General features: G+C 42.2%; 2 protein-coding genes across 3 annotated transcripts in view; one reads left to right on the top strand and one right to left on the bottom strand.

Annotated features, from left to right (window-relative positions):
• Window positions 1-20,622, top strand: part of MFSD4B (major facilitator superfamily domain containing 4B) — a 399,121-nt gene that overhangs the window by 140,160 nt on the left and 238,339 nt on the right. Inside the window, exon 5 of one of the 2 annotated variants that reach the window (XR_014710872.1) lies at window positions 12,369-12,387. The exons of the other annotated variant lie outside the window; for it this stretch is intronic. The gene's annotated coding sequence lies outside the window, so the exon portion shown is untranslated. Of the gene's footprint in view, window positions 1-12,368; window positions 12,388-20,622 lie in introns of those variants that run through there. 2 annotated transcript variants of the gene reach the window in all.
• The window catches only part of REV3L (REV3 like, DNA directed polymerase zeta catalytic subunit), a 251,159-nt gene that overhangs the window by 122,467 nt on the left and 108,070 nt on the right, over window positions 1-20,622 (bottom strand). The window contains exons 3-4 of the mRNA XM_084623458.1: window positions 7,547-7,621; window positions 4,006-4,166 (exon numbers count right to left, since the gene is read on the bottom strand). Coding sequence (XP_084479584.1) covers window positions 4,006-4,166; window positions 7,547-7,621 — 236 coding nt within the window. The remainder of the gene's footprint in view (window positions 1-4,005; window positions 4,167-7,546; window positions 7,622-20,622) is intronic.

Genomic DNA, 20,622 nt, shown 5'->3' on the forward strand with positions numbered 1-20,622 from the left:
CAAAAAAGTAAGGGTCATTTTCAGTAATAATCCAATCTGAGTCTATTTTTAAGAAGTTATTTGTGAAGATTTAAGGGCACCCCTATTGTCATCTTCCCACTCCTGGAATAAAGTCTAGCTCCTACAGCAATGTTCGTGAACCCCTAGGGTTCATGGCAAAAGAGGAAACTCAACTGCTGAAGATTCCAGGTCTTCAGCAGGTATGACGGGGGACCTTTCCCCCCACTAATATACCACACTGAGAAGGAGGGAACAGACATACCTGCTTCCTCCAGACATATGCAGGCAAGGTCTGAGAATACCACATTGCCCCTCACCATGGATTTGCCTATTTAGCAATCATACTTCCAAAATGGTACAGTTGTCTGAGTAGCAGGACTGCCTGTGTAAATCAACCATCTTGGTTTGATTCCCACAAACACAGTTAGGTACAGGACTGATACTGGATTTGCTACTCCCTGCCAGGACAATCTGTGGTACTGCCCACAGGGGAAGAAGAAACAGGCATGTGCATCATTTGGTTACACCCACTCTCCCTGTCCAAACTCTCCTCCATTCAGGAACTAGACCTCTCAGACTTAAAGATGGGAGAGAAATTAAGGGGCTAGCCTGATAGTCGTTTTTTGTTCACCCTTCCAGATAATAGATTAAAAACAGCAGACCTGACAAGGAGCTGAGAGGCTAGGCACAGCCCGTGTAAAGCAAGAGGCGGAGAAAGAGATTAGAGACCCAAAGACTTGTTTCCACAGGTAATGAAACTGGCCACAACTCTTTGAGCCCACCTACAAGCCAAGTGTGACATCTGAATGTTGTTTTCCTCTCCCCACATTTAGACAACTAGACCTCTGAAGGGAGGACGGAAGAAGAGAGTGTTCCCTACATCTAAGTTCCCTGTAAGCTGCGCAGCTGTGCAGCAGGCTACCAAGGGCCGTGCAGGTGGGGAGAGGTGCCCCTCCCCCAGCCTGACCCAGCCAGCCCCACCAGAGCTGCCGTGGCTGTGGAGAGGCGCCCCTCCTCCAGCCCAGTCCAGCTGGAACTGCCGTGGAGAGGCGCCTCTTACCTGGCCCCAAGCTGCTGCGGGGAGAGAGGGCTGGGGGTAGTCCTCTCCCCCCACTGCAGCCCAGGACAGCCTGCACCCCAAACCCCTCATCCCATCCCCACCCCAGAGCCCGTCCCACAGCCGGAGCCCCCAGCTCCTAGTGATTTTAGCAATCCAGGGCACCATTTGTTCCACTTTCACCAGTCTCTCTCTATTTCTGTCTATCTCCCTTGCTTCTGCATAAGTTTCTCAGTGTTTCCCCTTGACTCCTTTTTTTCTGTCATTGGCAGTTCTGTCTCAGCAACTGTTTTGTCTTTTTCTTAGCTTCTTTCCTCCCTTCCCATCAGACCCAGGCTTAAATGCCACATTGAAGGCTGTTCATTAGTTTCCAACATGATGCGCTCAGTGTAAAACTGAGATTCTGAGCCTCTACTGTACATCCAGGCTACCTCAAGGGGAGATTACTGTCATGGTTTTGTCATTTAAAAATGATGAACCTGAAGGAGAACAGCATGTTGCTTTAATATTGGAAAATGTAGTGGGGTCACCCCCTGCATCCCAACCCTCTGCCCCAGTCCTGAGCTCCCTCCTGCACCCCGAACCCCTCATCTCTGGCCCCACACGAGCCGCACCCCCCAGCCAGAGCCCTCACCCCACTGCACCCCAACCCTCTGCCCCAGCCCTGAGCCCCCTCCCGCACTCCGAACCCCTCGGCCCCATCCCTACCACACATCACTCCATATTGGTGCACATAAGAAAATTAATTACGCACATGGACGTAAAAAATTAGAGGGAACACTGCCTACACCCTATCTGCCTGCCTCTGGGAGGCTCTTTTGGGATCTTGGGAAGAATGCAAGTACCTGATCCTGCTTCTCCCCTTTTCCTCCCAATGACTGGATGTAGGGCCCCATGGATTATTCCCCTTGAAGATCTTTTCTCCTTATCAGAGTTGCAGTCCTCTGACCTCCCACTGCTCCCAACATATAGAACAGCAAGAGGGTGGAATTATTCCTGAGCGTGGACAGATTAAGGGTTCCAAGAGCTTTTTGGATATATTTAAAATAAATGGCTATAAGGGGCTTCATAACAGAGTGTGTCTGTCTGTCTCAGGGTGGATAAAAAGTGATGATTTAAAAAAAATTAGATTTTTTTATTTAAATAAATTTTTTAATTCGTATTTAAACTATAATTTTTTTAAATAAATTCATTTAAAATTAAATCCAAATTTAATTCAAATATGTTTAGGCCTAAACTTATGATAGTCTCCTAAAACATTTAAATAAAAAAATATATATGCTGAATCCATGAGCCTCTATCAAAAACTTTTGAGTTAAAGGCTGCTTTTCAATATACAGAAATAACTGGGGAAAATACCGAACTTTTAATGTCAAGCTTTATAAATATGGTACAATATGTCATGTACTATATTAAGGGCTTGTTTTGTTTAATAAAAATATATTTTATATGCTGTTTTGTGTGTTTAATTAAATTCCAGTTACCATCCTAATGCAGCTTGATGCAAATCATGAGCAAAAAGTTACTTAGTAAATAAGCAGTAGATCATTCACCATTTTCTAACATTCTAAAAATGTACATTGAATAAGAATCTGAAAATATTAAGTTATATAACTCCTTAAATATATAGTTATAAAGTACCCTCTTTGGTATCAAAAAGATGTACCAAATCTAGCATAGAGGCTCTATTTAGTTGTAAATGAACATGTTTTAACAGTTATATTAACCAATGAGACTACATCTTTCTTTAGAAAATAACTAAAATACAAAGAAAAAGTTGATTTAAATGGGGGCTTTCCACTTGGTGATTTAAAATGCTTTGATTTGAGTGTGTGTGTGTGTATGTGTATGTGTGTGTGTGTGTGTAAAAATAAAAAGGGAACCACAATTTAAAATCATATAGACGACTATTTACCATTTCTGATGCAAATAATTTTTAACAATTCCTTTAAACTCATTATTTTGTAGCTCTGACAGATAAAAGACACAACTCTACATTTTTGTTTAAGTAACGCACCAAAAATGGACAGTCCGTAGTTATTTTTCTAAATCTCAGTCAATTTTGTCCCTCCCTTTTCTCCCTCCCCATCAAAATACTAAAAGTATTTATATCACATTATGGAGTAATCATTTGCAAATTATACTTTTATGTCATGGGAATTTGAAGTACAGCATGCCAAACTGATCTTTCAAAGGGAGAGTTAAAAATGTCTCCCTTTCTCAGACATAAATATTGCAAATTTTAACCTGGAGAAAACAGCAGTGGTATAATAAATTAGAAGCACTTTCATTAAAAATTTTGTCAGAGGATAACAACATAACCTAGCTATAACTTCATGAATGTGCCACTACAATAAAGAACAAACCACAAAGGATCTAGGGCACAACTGAAAGAATGAATAGCAAAAATATTTAAACAATGCAATCAATCAACTAACCTCATGAAAGCTTATGCTCAAATAAATTTGTTAGTCTCTAAGGTGCCACAAGTATTCCTTTTCTTTTAACCTCTACATGAATTCTTCAACTAAAGATAAACTGTGGTACAAGCTGAAAAAGCTTCCCTTATAATTTTGGACTGGAAAACAGGTGCCTAACTTTTGTGACTTGACATTCAAATCCACATCTGTCATAGGTAGCATATGCCTTGATAGTTATGCAACAGCTCATGTGTCTCTAAGTGGCCCTTTTCCCACTCTATTTTGTTTTTTAAGTCCAGAAAACATGCACAAATTAGAACAATGAGAGAAAGCTCAAAGTGAATTTTGATGAAGAAGGCAAAGCTATAAATGAATAATATACAGTACACAGATAATACACAAAACTGTATTTAAGTCAGAGCAAAGAATGGTAAAATCTGAAACCTAATGTTGATCCATTTTGGAAGCAGTGGTTTGAATCTACAAAACAATTATTTATGATTTAGCCTTGAGAAATAAACACCTTACTTCTTCTCTTTGCTTTTCTGAATTTGACAGCAGCCAGGTTTATTAAATTCATTCCATACAGGTTGTAGTCTATAAACAGTTGTAGGAGGTAGGGAATATGGGCTTCATGAGGCTGGTAAAATTTATTCATTATGGCTCCACCTTGTAGAAGCTCACATACTCTAAAGTTAAAAACAAATTGAAACATGTTGAAAAGTTACACCATCTTATTGGGTTTATCAATTAAAATCACAATAAATATTTAAAAACTCCACAATATATTTAGTTTTAGTAACATTATAAATGCTGCAAACCTCTACGTTTTAACAAATGTCCTTAACAAAACTGGTCTGCCCTAATAATAATTCAGTAAATCTGAAAATAGGCACAGAGGAGCTATAACCGTCCAATTATAAAAATCTCTACAGAAGTATCATAGCACATAGCAATAGTTCTGGGGACTGATGTAAGGCCCTCAGAAGTCCATGGAAAGCTTTGCATTGACCTCAATGGCCCAAGGACAGTTGGATAACTAAATGTTATTTGTGACTTTGAAAATCTCCCTGTGGTCCTTTGCCATATTAACAAACAAGTCATAAATGTTTGAAAATTACAAACTGTTCATGCGTAATACAGTACTCTAATTTTTTAACAAAGCAACCTTTGTAATGCAGCATATATCTGCAGACACGTATTTTCTTCAAAGATCTGTATATTAAAATAAACATATACCTTTGAATAATTACAAACATGCAATTAATTTATCTGAATGTCAGACTGGTATCTGCATTTGTAAAGGGTTTCAGTGCATTTATTTGACTATATAATACAATAAAATGTTATCTAAAAATAAAAACTAGGTAATTAAAGGAAGAAACTATGATAAGATAACACAGTTCAAATATGAATGATTAAAATCTAAAAGTTTCAATATATGGTTCCTACAGCAATTGTAACTCAACCACATTGTGCATATACAATATATTAAGACAAACTTAACATCATATGAAAAAGCCTTGTAAAATTCTTTTATCCTACTTATTTGGATCAAATAACTTTCTGGACAATCATTAACATAACAAAAGCCATTCTGTGTCAGGCTAATGGTCCATCTACCCCATCTCTGACAGTGGCCAGTGCCAGACGCTTCTGGCAAATGGAGGTTTAGGGACATCTGAAGCATGGGATTGTATCCCTGACCACCTTGGCCAATAGTCATTAATGGACTATCGTATTAGTTTTTTCATAATCATAAATTAGATTTTAGTAAAGTTAACATATGATACAAAACATTACATAGATCCAAAGGATTTCAGTTATGCTATGAACTATAAAGACTTAATTTCCTGGGGTTTGTGCAATTATCTCAGTCTTAATGTTGCATTAACTGTTCTTTGAATTTAATAAACATAATGTTACATTACTGATTTATACCAAATTATCTGATTTTTCCAGATCATTTTAAATTCTGTGATTGGATACCAGAATTTAAAATTTTATAAACAAGCATTTTTATTTATGAAAATTCACCTCATAGTACTTGAAATATCACTATGTTTAATTCAATCCTGTTTTAACTCCATTGATTTAAACACAGTTACAACAAGAATTATTTTGACTGAATGTATTTAAGTCTGAATAGACAATTAATTGCAGCTACATTTCATGTTTCATTTCCCTTGCATAAGCTATTCCTTAAGACTACTCACATGCTTAACATTAGGTATATGCTTACATACTTTGCTGAATTGGGGGTAATAATTACTAATATTTAGGGCTGTCAACCTATTAAAAAAATTAATCGTGATTAATCGTGCAATAAAAAAATTGCAATTAATCATGCAATTAATCACGCTGTTAAACAATAATAGAATATAATTTATTTAAATATTTTTGGATGTTTTCTACATTTTCAAATATACTGATTTCAATTACAATACAGAATACAAAGTGCACAGTGCTCTCTCTATATTTATTTTTTATTACAAATATTTGCACTGTAAAAAACAATAGGATTTTTCAATTCCCCTAACACAAGTACTGTAGTGCAATCTCTTTAATATGAAAGTTAAAATTAAAAATGTAGAATTATGTACAAAAATAAAACAATGTAAAACTTTAGAGCCTAAAAGTCCACTCGGTCCTACTTCTTGCTCAGACAAACAAGTTTGTTTACATTTGCAGGAGATAATGCTGCCCACTTCTCATTTACAATGTTACCTGAAAGTGAGAACAGACGTTCGCATGGCACTGTTGTAGCTGGCATCACAAGATATTTACGTGTCAGATGCACTAAAGATTCATATTTTCCTTCATCCTTCAACCACCATTCCAGAGTACATGCGTCCATGCTGATGACGGGTTCTGCTTGATAACGATCCAAAGCAGTGCAGCTGCATGTCTATTTTCATATTCTGAGTCAGATGCCATCAGCAGAATGTTGATTTTCTTTTTTGGTGGTTTGGATTCTGTAATTCCCACACTGGATTGTTGCTCTTTTAAAACTTCTGAAAGCATGCTCCACATCTCATCCCTCTCAGATTCTGGAACGCACTTCAGATTCTTAAACCTTGGGTCAAGTACTGTAGCTATTTTTAGAAATCTCACATCGGTACCTTCTTTGCATTTTGTCAAATCTGCAGTGAAAGTGTTCTTAAAATGAATGTGTGCTGGGTCATCATCCAAGACTGCCATAACATGAAATATATGGCAGAATGCAGGTAAAACAGAGAAGGAGACATACAATTCTCCTCCAAGGAGTTCAGTCACAAATTTAATTAATGCATTTTTTTTTAATGAGCATCATCAGCATGGAAGCATATCCTCTGAAATGGTGGCCGAAGCATGAAGGGGCATATGAATGTTTAGGATCTCTGGCACATAAATACCTTGCAATGCCAGCTACAAAAGTCCCGTGTGAACACTTGTTCTCACTTTCAGGTGACACTGTAAATAAGAAGTGGGCAGCATTATCTCCTGTAAATGTAAACAAACTTGTTTGTCTAAGCCATTGGCTAAACAAGAAGTAGGACTGAATGGACTTGTAGGCTCTAAAGTTTTACACTGTTTTGTTTTTGAGTGCAGTTATGTAACAAAAGAAAATCTACATTTGTAAGTTGCACTTTCATGACAAAGAGATTACACTACAGTACTTGTATGAAGAGAACTGAAAAATACAATTTCTTTTGTTTATCATTTTTACAGTGCAAATATTTGTAATAAAAATAATATAAAATGAGCACTGTAAACTTTGTATTCTGTGTTGTAATTAAATCAATATATTTGAAAATGTAGAAAAACATCCAAAATATTTAAAAAATTTCAATTGGTATTTTATTGTTTAATAGTGCAATTAAAACTGCGATTAATTTTTTAATCAGGATTAATTTTTTTAATCGCATGAGTTAACTGTGATTAATTGACAGCCCTACTAATATTATTGTTGTTTTAAATGTACACATTTCTTCCAAATGAAAATACATGGAATAATCATCTCACTTCCCTTTCTGGTTCAGAAGACACAGTGAAAGCTGTTGAGAGTTCTATTTTATTATAGCCTTACCTTTTCACCATTGAAGGATTGTAAAGATAGATCTTCATAAACTCTCTCTCCTTTTCATGATAACCATAAAAAGGCCTGGAGAGCAAACAAACAAACAAAAAGATTACTGATTATATTGTAGCAATATTTACACTTAAATTTCTTTCTCTAGTTTGTTTACCTTTCTCCACTCTCGAAGATATGTTGGGCATTACACATCTGGTGTTTTAGTCACAATTTATATATCATAGAATCATAGAATATCAGGTTTGGAAGGGACCTCAGGAGGTCATCTAGTCCAACCCCCTGCTCAAAGCAGGACCAATCCCCAATTCAATCATCCCAGCCAGGGCTTTGTCAAGCCTGACCTTAAAAACTTCTAAGGAAGGAGATTCTACCACCTCCCTAGGTAATGCATTCCAGTGTTTCACCACCCTCCTAGTGAAAAAGTTTTTCCTAATATCCAATCTAAACCTCCCCCACTGCAACTTGAGACCATTACTCCTTGTCCTGTCCTCTTCTACCACTGTGAATAGTCTAGAACCATCCTCTCTGGAACCACCTCTCAGGTAGTTGAAAGCAGCTATCAAATCCCCCCTCATTCTTCTCTTCTGCAGACTAAACAATCCCAGTTCCCTCAGCCTCTCCTCATAAGTCACGTGTTCCAGACCCCTAATCATTTTTGTTGCCCTTCGCTGGACTCTCTCCAATTTATCCACATCCTTCTTGTAGTGTGGGGCCCAAAACTGGACACAGTACTCCAGATGAGGCCTCACCAATGTCGAATAGAGGGGAACGATCACGTCCCTCGATCTGCTCGCTATGCCCCTACTTATACATCCCAAAATGCCATTGGCCTTCTTGGCAACAAGGGCACACTGCTGATTCATATCCAGCTTTTCGTCCACTGTCACCCCTAGGTCTTTTTCTGCAGAACTGCTGCCGAGCCATTCGGTCCCTACTCTGTAGCTGTGCATTGGGTTCTTCCGTCCTAAGTGCAGGACCCTGCACTTATCCTTATTGAACCTCATCAGATTTCTTTTGGCCCAATCCTCCAATTTGTCTAGGTCCTTCTGTATCCTATCCCTCCCCTCCAGCGTATCTACCACTCCTCCCAGTTTAGTATCATCCGCAAATTTGCTGAGAGTGCAATCCACACCATCCTCCAGATCATTTATGAAGATATTGAACAAAACCGGACCCAGTACCGACCCCTGGGGCACTCCACTTGACACTGGCTGCCAACTAGACATGGAGCCATTGATCACTACCCGTTGAGCCCAACAATCTAGCCAACTTTCTATCCACCTTATAGTGCATTCATCCAGCCCATACTTCTTTAACTTGCTGACAAGAATACTGTGGGAGACCGTGTCAAAAGCTTTGCTAAAGTCAAGAAACAATACATCCACTGCTTTCCCTTCATCCACAGAACCAGTAATCTCATCATAGAAGGCAATTAAATTAGTCAGGCATGACCTTCCCTTGGTGAATCCATGCTGACTGTTCCTGATCACTTTCCTCTCATGTAAGTGCTTCAGGATTGATTCTTTGAGGACCTGCTCCATGATTTTTCCGGGGACTGAGGTGACTGAGGGGACTGAGGTGAGTCTGACTGGCCTGTAGTTCCCAGGATCCTCCTTCTTCCCTTTTTTAAAGATTGGCACTACATTAGCCTTTTTCCAGTCATCCGGGACTTCCCCCGTTTTCAAAGATAATGGCCAATGGCTCTGCAATCACAGCCGCCAATTCCTTTAGCACTCTCGGATGCAACTCGTCCGGCCCCATGGACTTGTGCACATCCAGCTTTTCTAAATAGTCCCGAACCACCTCTTTCTCCACAGAGGGCTGGCCATCTATTCCCCATGTTGTGATGCCCAGCGCAGCAGTCTGGGAGCTGACCTTGTTCGTGAAGACAGAGGCAAAATAAGCATTGAGTACATTAGCTTTTTCCACATCCTCTGTCACTAGGTTGCCTCCCTCATTCATTAAGGGGCCCACACTTTCCTTGGCTTTCTTCTTGTTGCCAACATACCTGAAGAAACCCTTCTTGTTACTCTTGACATCTCTCGCTAGCTGCAGCTCCAGGTGCGATTTGGCCCTCCTGATTTCATTCCTACATGCCCGAGCAATATTTTTATACTCTTCCCTGGTCATATGTCCAACCTTCCACTTCTTGTAAGCTTCTTTTTTATGTTTAAGATCCGCTAGGATTTCACCGTTAAGCCAAGCTGGTCGCCTACCATATTTACTATTCTTTCTACACATCGTGATGGTTTGTCCCTGTAACCTCAACAGGGATTCCTTGAAATACAGCCAGCTCTCCTGGTCTCCTTTCCCCTTCATGTTAGTCCCACAGGGGATCCTACCCATCTGATCCCTGAGGGAGTCGAAGTCTGCTTTCCTGAAGTCCAGGGTCCGTATCCTGCTGCTTACCTTTCTTCCCTGTGTCAGGATCCTGAACTCAACCAACTCATGGTCACTGCCTCCCAGATTCCCATCCACTTTTGTTTCCCCCACTAATTCTTCCCGGTTTGTGAGCAGCAGGTCAAGAAAAGCTTCCCCCCTAGTTGGCTCCTCTAGCACTTGCACCAGGAAATTGTCCTCTACGCTTTCCAAAAACTTCCTGGATTGTCTATGCACCACTGTATTGCTCTCCCAGCAGATATCAGGAAAATTAAATATATATATTTATTTATACTTCCCAAACTAAACAAAATCTTAGTTAATTTGGAAGTAAGATTGCTCAAGGGAAAACTACACCAAAGCAATTACTAAAAATTTGGGAAATTTCTAGTTAATATAATATTTGCACGCAGGACAATAAAAAGCCATGAGTCCTATCACCCCATAAACCATTATAATCCAGATGCACTCATCATCTCAATATCATCTTTCAGTTCCAATGCACAGTCATCCCTAAGGATATATCCAATTCCTCAAAATCTTAATTCCAACCTAATATTTTCGACAGGTACTAATGAACATCGTAGGTTTCTAAATTGAAAGTATGTTGGTCTGTAAAGTATCGGACTCTTGCTGAGGTCAGAGTTTGGGTGTGTGAGGAGGGGGAATTAAGGACATAAAAAAGAAGTGGTAGAAGGGCCATCCATATCCTGACTCCATACTGTCCCAAGCAGAAATTTCAATCCAACAATCTTGGTCAGGTGGGTCAACCTAGGAATCCTGTTCAGTTTGGCCACAGGAGGTTTGCCAGAGAGAGAAGCTGCCCGCTTTGGTTCTGAAGCACTTTGGATGGCAACTGTCTCCTCCTTCCTGCTTGTTGGGGAAGGGAGAAAGAGAAACACTGGGAGCCAGACTATGGGCTTTTTTGTTGTTTTGATTGTGGGGAGGTTGGACAAGGAGCCCAAGTAAGATGGAAGACTGAGAATGGATGAGGAGCCCAATGGTGGGGTTGAGAAGGATGAGGAGAAGATTAGGATGAGAAGCTGCAAGAGGGAAAATGGGACTGGGAGCCAGGATGTGCAGGGGAAGACTGGGACTTTGAAAAATAGCCCAGGGCTGGTTGAGCAAGGGATATTGGGACTAGGTGAAGAGTCTGGGATGGAAGACTGGGACTGGCTGTGCGATGGGACAGGGGCAGGGAGACGAGGCTAGACAGGGAGAAGCTAGATGGTACAGGGGTAGAAAGGATTGTTGGCACAACAGCGTGCTACTTTCCAGAACCTAACATTGAACACAAGATTCCATAGTCTCAACATTCCTTTGCTATCAGCAAATAGCTGTGAAACCCACTGGAGAAGTGTATCTCTCTATCCCCTGTCATGTATGACCCACATAAAAAATGCTAACCTACTACTTCTGTCTGTTACTCTGTTAGCTCAAGTGGCAGAGGTCTGTGGGGTGGTTCTAAAGGTTCCAATCCTGTTCATGACCCATGTGCATGTCAACATGATGCCACGTGATGGATTTTTCAGTTTCCTTTTTTTAAAACCTAGAAAATTACATATAACATTAAAAGAACATTAAGATTGCAAAGCTAAGCACTGAGAAATTAGGAAATGCCTGAATTAAGATTACCTGTGGACTCTTTATTTGGCCCTATTGTCTGTATGCATTATGATACAGTTTTAGTTGCACAATCACATTCTATTTTTCTCTACAGCACTCCTGTCTCATTCAGTGCACAGAATGGATCATGCTCAGAGGATGAATTGGAGTTGTGTAGTGGAGGAGGCTGCTCTCTGTAGGACCTCTGCCTCACTTGTTGCAGAAATTGGGAAAGGTGTGTAATGAATGAGGAAGGGGACTGCTGGAAGAGAAACGATGGACCCCTGGTTAAAGAAGTTGAATGCCACCATTAGAGAACTGGATTCTACTCCTGCCTCTATTACAGTTCTTGTGATGCTAGGCAAGTCACAACTTTGTACGTGGCCACTAACTGTGTATTCCTCATTTTCTGGATGCTCAACTTGTGACTCTGGGGCCTGATTTGCAGGAGTCTTCAGCACTCACAACTTCAACTTAAGTCAATGAAGCTGTAAGTGCTTACCTTAGACCTTAGTCCATCCCATGCTTTGCTGAACACTGGGCTACCCACATTTGCCATCCTTGCTTGTCAACTGCCCTTCTCTCCAAATCTTCCCATTTCATGTTAAGGTGCTTGATGTTGTTCAGAACTGTTCATTTCCGTGTTATTCGCAGTCTTCCTCTCTTTCTTCTTGCGCTTTCTGGCCTCGACTCAAGGGCGGTATTTGGTAAGTGTTCTTTTTCCATTCTCAGCACATGTCCCAGCCACTGATTTCTTCTTTTGTAGATTATTTGTGAGAGGATATCTTGTCCAGTAATTTTTCTGACTTCATTTGTCTTCCTATCTCTACAGGTTTCAGAGTAACAGCCGTGTTAGTCTGTATTCGCAAAAAGAAAAGGAGTACTTGTGGCACCTTAGAGACTAACCAATTTATTTGAGCATAAGCTTTTGTGAGCTACAGCTCACTTCAGCTGTAGCTCACGAAAGCTTATGCTCAAATAAATTGGTTAGTCTCTAAGGTGCCACAAGTACTCCTTTTCTTTTTGCTATCTCTACAGGTTATTCTCAATATTCTTCTCAGACATTTGTGATGAAATGCATCCAGTTTTGCGCATCTTTCTTGGTAAACTGCCATGTCTCGCTATATGTTGTGATGGCGATAACAATTGCTTTGTGCACATTCAGCTGTAAGTGCTATATAATGTTAAATACTCTGAAAAAGCAGACCCTAGGCATCTCAAATTGGGTACCCAAACTTAAGGACACTTTTGACCTTAAATGCTCTGTGCCTCAGTTGCCCATCTGTAAAATGGGGATAATAGCACATCATCTCACAGGGGTGTTGTGAAAATGTTTGTGAAGTACTCACCTGAGCATCCACATTGCATTGTAAATCTGGGCTTAAAATTGCTGGACTTGGGCTAACGTGTCCATACTGCATTATGCAGACCTTCTGACTCGAGTCTGTGGCTTGAGCTACACTGCAAAATGACAGGGCTTGGACCCAAGTATCAGTAGGACTTGGGCTCTCACTCTCTCCACCCAGATCCTGAGTGCTTTCTGACCCAAGTCAGACTGATTTGTGCATGGACGGAAGAGCAGCTTGAGCTCAAATCTGAGTCAGAGCCCAGGTTTAGCGTGCAGTGTAGACATATCCTAATAATTCTGTTTTCTGAGCAGGGTGTGAATGCTTTAGGGTAATAATAACTTGGACTACATACTGAACAATGAAAAAACACAAACTCTACAATAGCTGCTCTTTCAGTGAACACCTCTATCCTATGCACTGAATAAGGCAGAGATCCTATAGCAGAACTAGTATGCAATCATGTAATTAAATTTTGTTGAAGGAACATTAGGACTCATAGAAACCACACAAAAACCACTCACAACACAAAAGGGCCAGTTTCTTCAAGGACACAACTGACTTCTTCCAGAAACTCTGCAACATTAACAACCTTCCTCAGAACACCATCCTTCCAACCATGGATGATATCTCCCTATCCATCAACATCCCTCACCATGACAGCAGCACAAGCTGCCTTGAACATCTACAAGACAACGGACAACACACAAATGTCCATCCCAAACACATCTCCACTCTAACACTTAATCCTCCCACATAACAACTTTACATTTAACAACAAACACTGTGTCCAAACAACGTGAATAGCCATCGGTATGAGGATATGCCAAGCTCTTCATAGGCCACCTTGAGGAAGAATTTCTGGAAAAATGCACCACAAAACTAGTAATATACCTGAGATAAATTGATATTATCATCTTCTGGACAGATGACCTAACCTACCTCATCCATTTCTACCATAACTTCAATAACCACCATCCATCCCTCAAAGTCTCGCTAGAACACTTCCACAACAGCATTAACTTCCTGGACACTATGATCAGCTTCAACAAAGTAATTCTACAGACAACTATACACAAGAAACCAAAAGATCACCAAGCTTACCTCCACAGGTCCAGTAAATGCCCCAGACACAGCAAGAAATCTGTTATCTACAGCCAGTCACTCAGATATTACAGAATATGCTTCAAGGAGAAAGTCTGGAATACATACCTCAACATGCGTTAGACTGCCTTCACCAAAAAGGACATTTCAGAGTAGTAGATCAAAGCATGGAATGGGCCACACAAATACCCTAAGAGAACATGGTTCAAAAAAAAAAAAAAAGCCCACCATCCACACACCTTTAGTTGTCACCTACCACCCCACATTGGAACCCATTGGTATGGGGTACCGAACAACTACAATCCCATGCTTGATGGGGACCACGTCCTGAAATAAATCTTTTCCAAACCACCTCTTCTGGTCTAAAGATGACCTCCCAACCTTATCATCAGAAGCAAGCTCCCCACAGACCAGGACATTTCAACTCAAACAGCACCAGACCTTGCCAGAACAACAGATGCTACTCCAGGGGGAATTCTGCAACTCTGTGCATGTGAAGAATTCATGTCTGGTGCAGAATTTATTTTTCCTGCAGAAAATACATTCTGCCCAAGAAGTGCTGCAGTTCTATCTTTCACCCACCAAAGGCCACTGTGGTACCAGAACAGCCAGCAGCTGGCTGTTTTGATCATAGCATCCTGTCCGTGGAGCCAGGTTAGGACAGAGTGGGGCACATGGTGCTGCTGGGGGGGAGGGGACAGGTTACAGACTGGGGTTCAGAAGAGTTAGTGGGGGTGGAGGGGACAGGATGGGGCGCGGGCTCAGGAGCTAGTGGAGTGAGCCAGGGGCTGAATGGGAGAAGTGCTGCAGTGCCACATGGAGACAGGGGGCGGGAGGGATTCAGGACCACATGGAAACAGGGGGCTGCAGGGACACATAGGGAAGAGGGGCAGATGTACCTGACTAAATGGGAAAGACTTGGGGTCAGCTAAAATTGTCTTGGGCAGTAGGGGCTATCTCAATGACCATAGCTTTGTCCTTTTTGATCTTGGGTAAAATCCTGGAGATCAGGGGAATTGGTGCAAAGGCATATAAGAATCCTCCAAACCACCGAAGAAGAAAGGAAGCGCGCTCACACTTCCTCTAGAGGAAAAGTCTTTGCACTTAGTGTTGTCCCACATGGCAAAGAAGTCTAATGGTGGGAGTTCCCAACTGGTGAAATATTAGGTCTAGAATGGATTTCTACTTTTGTGGCTGGTTACCACATTCTTACTCAGGAAGTCCACCAGGTTTGTGCTGATCCCTAGTAGATGCAGAGCTATCTGATTCATTCCATGCTGGCACCATTCCCAGAAGCTGATTGCCTTTAAAAAAAAAAAAGGGGGGGGGGGAGGGATGATCAAATGATTCTCTGCTTGTTTCTGTAGTGTGTCACCAACATTTTGCCCATCAGAATCTACACCACAGCATTTTGGAGAACAGGTAGGAAAGCCATGCAAGCCAATGTGATGGTTCTCAGCTCCAAGATGTTCATGTAGTTTTAGATCATCCTAAAACCACAAACCTTGCATATGAAAGTGATTCAAGTGAACATCCCATCATGTCCTAGATGTGTCTGTAACTAGCATTACTGCTGAGGAAGGGACCGAGAAGGGTTGTCCTTTTCTTATGTTCATTGGATATAACCATACTCGTGTTCCAACAGGATATGAGGCAGGACCGTGACTTGTTTGCTCACAAGATGTCTTGATAGAGAACAGACTTTCTCAGTCAGCACTGCAGAGGCCATAGGCAAAGTCTGTCAAGCAGCATCACATACGTACATGTGATCATATTGCCAAGGCCACGGGTCCCCTGACACATACATACAGTTGTCGTCAATCTTGTCCACAAGTTGTATGCTATCAACTGAAGAGACTGGAACTGGTCCTCTGGCAGCAAACCTTTTGCCAGACTAGAGTTGAGCCATGCTCCTATGAATTTTACTGTCTGTGTAGTACAAGACACAACTTCTTGGTTCACCAGGAGTCCCAACTGGGAGAACAGGTAGAAGAAGAAATCCAGAGCTGCTTTGGTCTCATCCTGGAACTGGCCTCTGATCAGCCAGTTGCCTAGGTAAAGCAAATATGGATTCCCTATTTCCTTTGCGCGCTACGGCCAGACATTTAGTAAACATTCTCAGTGCTGTAGGAAGTCTAAAGGGTAGAACACTCTATTGATAATGGCTGGGACGCACTGTGAATCTTCGGTATTTCTTGTGGGCTTGATGTGGTGAAGTGGAAGCACACCTTCTGCAAGTCTAGAACCGTGAGCCAGTCTTGAGCTTGGAGTGATAGGATGATGGAGGCAAGCATTACCATTACCAAGCATTACCTGAACCTGAGACAGTACATATGTGTGTGCTGAATCTTCTCAGGTCTAGGGTAGGATGAAGACCTCTTTTAGTCTTTGGAATAAGGAAACACTGCAGTAGAAGCCTCTTTCCCTATATTCCTGGGGAACTTCCTCTATGGCTCCTAGACAAAGCAATGAAGCCATTTCTGTTTGTAACAGACACTAGTTAGAGGGGTCCCTGAAAAGGGACAGTGAAAAGGGGTCCATATGTGATAGCCACAGATAATGATCTCCAGCACCTATCTGCCTGCTGTTACAGCAGACCACGCCTGGTGGTATGGGGCAAAGCAGCTTCCAAAAGTCATTCTCTGTGGGCTGGTTCCTGTACAGGCTTTGACCATCCCATCAAATTTTCTGATGGAGCGTCATGGCAAAATGTGGGGCCAAAGGCAAGGAGGGTTGATGCCACTTGTTCTACCCTGGGTATTTCCTGGTCTGATCCTCCATCTGCCTGGGGTAAGATGGGGTATGTGGTCTCTGCTAGTGCAATGATTGAGGGTGGTACACCTTTTGATAGGATGGGGGAGTGCAAATTCCCAGTGAGTGTTAAGGCTGGGAATTTTTCAGTGCATGTAGGATGCTATCAGTCAGTTTGATGAACAGCTCCAAGCCCTCCAAAGTAAAGTCCTTAGTCGTGGCTTGTTAGTTGGGAGGGATACTCGAGGCCTGAAGCCATGCAGGGTCACCACAATGATCATAGACCTGGCCACATTGTCAAAGGCATCCATTACTGCCTGTAGAACTGTCTTGGCCACAAGTTGGCTTTCTTCTATAACACTTTCAGTTCCTCTCTGATTTTGTGAGAGAGCTAAGCCAGGAATGGTCTCATTCTGTCCCATGTTAAAAAATCATATTTGGCCAGCAATGCCTGGGAGTTAGCTACCCTCCACTGGAGCAAGGCCAGCGTGTATGCCTTTCTTCCAAAAAGATCTACGCATTTGGGACCCTTGTCCTTAGGTGTGTTTTTGGTGGGCTTTGACTTCTCTTGGACACTCAAGGGAGCCAAGGTTGGGGTGGGTGGGTAATAGTTCTTGAACTTCCAGCGGGTACCATGTTACAGGGAATTCATGTTTTAGTGGCTGGCATTTGCCACAAGACTTTTGCCAGATCTAGGAGGCCTTCATTTATGAGAAGAGCAATTCCGGCTGGACCAAGGGCCAACAAAATATCAAACAGCTTGTGAGATTTCACAGAGGTGAGTGAAGTCTCAGTCTCCATGGTGTCTGTGATATCCACCAGGAGCTCCTGGAAGTCTTTGAAATTGTGCAGTGCTGGTATTGGTGCTAAAGCCTTATCTGGGAACAAGGAGTCGTCGTCTTTGGGCAGTGAGAAGAGTCATTCAATTCTGAATTTCCTTCCTCTTTGTATTCTGGTAACTGAGGTTTTGCTAAGCAAAGCCATACAGAGAGGAGACCTCCTTCTCTTCTGAGATGGTGGGGACTACATCCTAGAGGCCCGGGAAGGTAGGCGCCAATAACTCTAGTGTCACTAGGGCACTCTGTATGGTTATGGAGGACTGGTGAATTGTTGGATGGACCAATATTAGAGTCCTGGTGTGCCTACGGTTGAGGTCTGTAGAGATATTCCAGCAAAAAGGTATGTCCTGGGGATGGTGAAGAGGAATCCACCAGAATCATGGGCGGCACCAACTGGTAATGCTCTATCAGTACCCAGGACTGTGTCAGTGCTGCTGCATATCTCGGTACCTAGCATTGCTCCAGAGCACTCTGAGTCTGTGTTGTTGGGGATGGAGTCAAAATACCGGGGCTACTTCTAGTACCAGAAGAGCCTGCTGTGCAGCAGTCTGCTCCATTCTTCTAGTCTCTATGTCATACTTGGACATACCAGCTTGTCTCCCAAAGTTTTTCTATATCCCTCTTTATGGGAGGACACAGAGCTCCTCGTTGAGCTCCTGCCCCCATACTAGATCTAACGCTAACTCTCATAGATTGCTCCTGCAGATGGAATTTCAGCCTCATATCCCTCTATTTGCGTGTTCTTAGAAAGCAGAGGCAGACCGAGCACCCGCTGGGATGTGCGACTCTCCCAGGCAGAATATCTTCTGTGCCCATCTTTCAGTGGAATCAGTTCACTGCAGGACAGAAAAGGTTTTCCTGTGGGTTTCGAGTCCACCATATTTTAAGTTTCTGTACTGGGGGAGGGTTTTTGTACTTGGCTTGAAAAGTAAATAAAAGAATGAAAGTCAATCTGAAATATCTCAGAAGATTTTAAGACGGTTTCTTGAGAAGTTTAGCCTGAACTGAAGTCCAGTGGATCAGACACTAGCTAGGTTCCATTTCACCACAGGTAGTAAGAGGGAACTGAGGGTGGGTTGTGGCTGCCCTATCCTTTATGTCCTTATATGTGAACACAAAGAGGCACAGGATACATGCATGGCCCCAATGGACATCGCTATTCAAAAGCTCTGGTCTCAGGCATATGAGGTGCATCGACTCCTTAGAGCGAGATCCACAACAACACACATTCAGAGAACCAGTGGATTGTTCTTTGTTTCAGACAGGCAACCAGTATATACAGTGTTCAAAGATTATCCTTCCTTTAGCTCTGACTCTGCCTGCTTGTCTCTTCCATATTTTGAAACTTAGGCAGTAAATATTTCTCTTAATTGTCCTTCCTACAGCAGGGAAAGCATGCAAGAACATCTGCAGGGCTTAGATTTGAGAAGGTAAAATCACAGAGCTTTCAGCACCTAAAGTTTCTACCATGTGCATTCAGAACCTGATTTGAAGTTATAACAAAAGAGCTGCCAAGCTGCTAAAGAGAGGGATATGGGATCTGTTACTCTCTCCCTGCAGCTTTCTGGCTGTGTTGCAGGATGGAGGAGGAGGAAGAAGACAGAAGGGTTGTCTTCACTAGGCTACTCTGCTTAGTTTTTAATTTTGGTTCCTCCTCTCCAGTGAATAGCTCCAGTGCTTGTCTTCTGCTGCTAATCATATCTTTTACAAGAAACCACAGATAGGAAAGGATCAGATTAATAAAGTAACTCTTCACTTAACGTCCTCCCGCTTATCGTTGTTTCAGTTACGTCGCTGCTCAGTTAGGGAACATGCTCATTTAAAGTTGTGCAATGCTCCCTTATAATGTTCTTTGGCTGCCTGCTCTATACACTGCATGTAAGATTTTGTGGAAGAGCAGCGACTTTACAAGGGAGCACTGCGCAAATTCCTCTTCTCCGCCTCCTCCCCCTCCCTCCCAGAGCTTAGGACTTTCTGGGAGGGAGGGGCAGGAGCAAGGAAGCACTGTGTCTCCACTCGTCCCCCCTCCCTCCCAGAAAGTCCTAAGCCTGCCAAACAGCTGTTTGGCGGTGCTTAGGACTTTTTCGGGGCAGGGAAGGAGCAGGGATGCAGAGTGCTCCGGAGAGAAGGTGGAGTGGGGGTGGGAAGAGGTGGGCCTGGAATGGAGCGGAGACGGAAAGAAGAGGGCCTGGAGCACCCCCCAGCAAAGTCGGCTCCTGTTCTTCTCTGGGTAAGCTGCCACTGCTGCTGTGAAAGTGCTTCCTAATGTCCTTGCCTGCAGCAGGCTGTGCCTGTGTGGATAAGCCAGGGGCACTTCCCAACCACAGTACAGTACTGTACAGTATACAATGCCTTTTGTCTGGCCCCAAAAAATTTCCTTGGAACCTAACCCCCCACATTTACAGTAAAGCTTATGGGAAAATTGGATTCGTTTAACATACTTTCACTTAAAGTTGCATTTTTCAGGAACATAACTACAGCGTTAAGTGAGGAGTTACTGTAGTTTCACTGCTGCTCAAGTTTCTCATAGCAACCGTGAAAGCCAATAATACAGTGATCAGATTTTGTTCTGCTGCAGCCTATGTAAGCTCTGAGCTGTAACACAGGCACTGTCTGCAGTCTTCAGAAGGAACGATTGCAATGGTTCATGCTGGGAAGGTTATCTTGATAAGTATAATTGCTATGAACTAGGGATTGCCAAAAGTGCACCCTACTGGCTGGCCAGGCAAGGCCAGGCCAGTGTTGAACACCCTTTTTTCTAGATGAAAACAGATTTTGCAGAAATTGCGTATGTTCATCCAGAAAAGCTTCTTGTTCATCATGGATGAGTAAATTTTTCAATCCCTGGTTATGAGAGTCAAGTAAATAGTGAATAAGAGAATCCTTAAATGTTAACATCTGGTAATAATATTCCTAACAATTCTTGGAACAGCAAAAACACACACTAAATAAGAAGTAAGCAAACAGTGTTGTCCTGGGCCATACGTGCATGTCCCAGGGCCCTGTTTCAAGGCTTGGACCATTTACAGTGTCTAGCGACCAAGCA

The sequence above is a fragment of the Lepidochelys olivacea genome (assembly GCF_965140295.1).
Source record: "Lepidochelys olivacea isolate rLepOli2 genome assembly, chromosome: 3".
Classification (NCBI taxonomy): domain Eukaryota; kingdom Metazoa; phylum Chordata; order Testudines; family Cheloniidae; genus Lepidochelys; species Lepidochelys olivacea.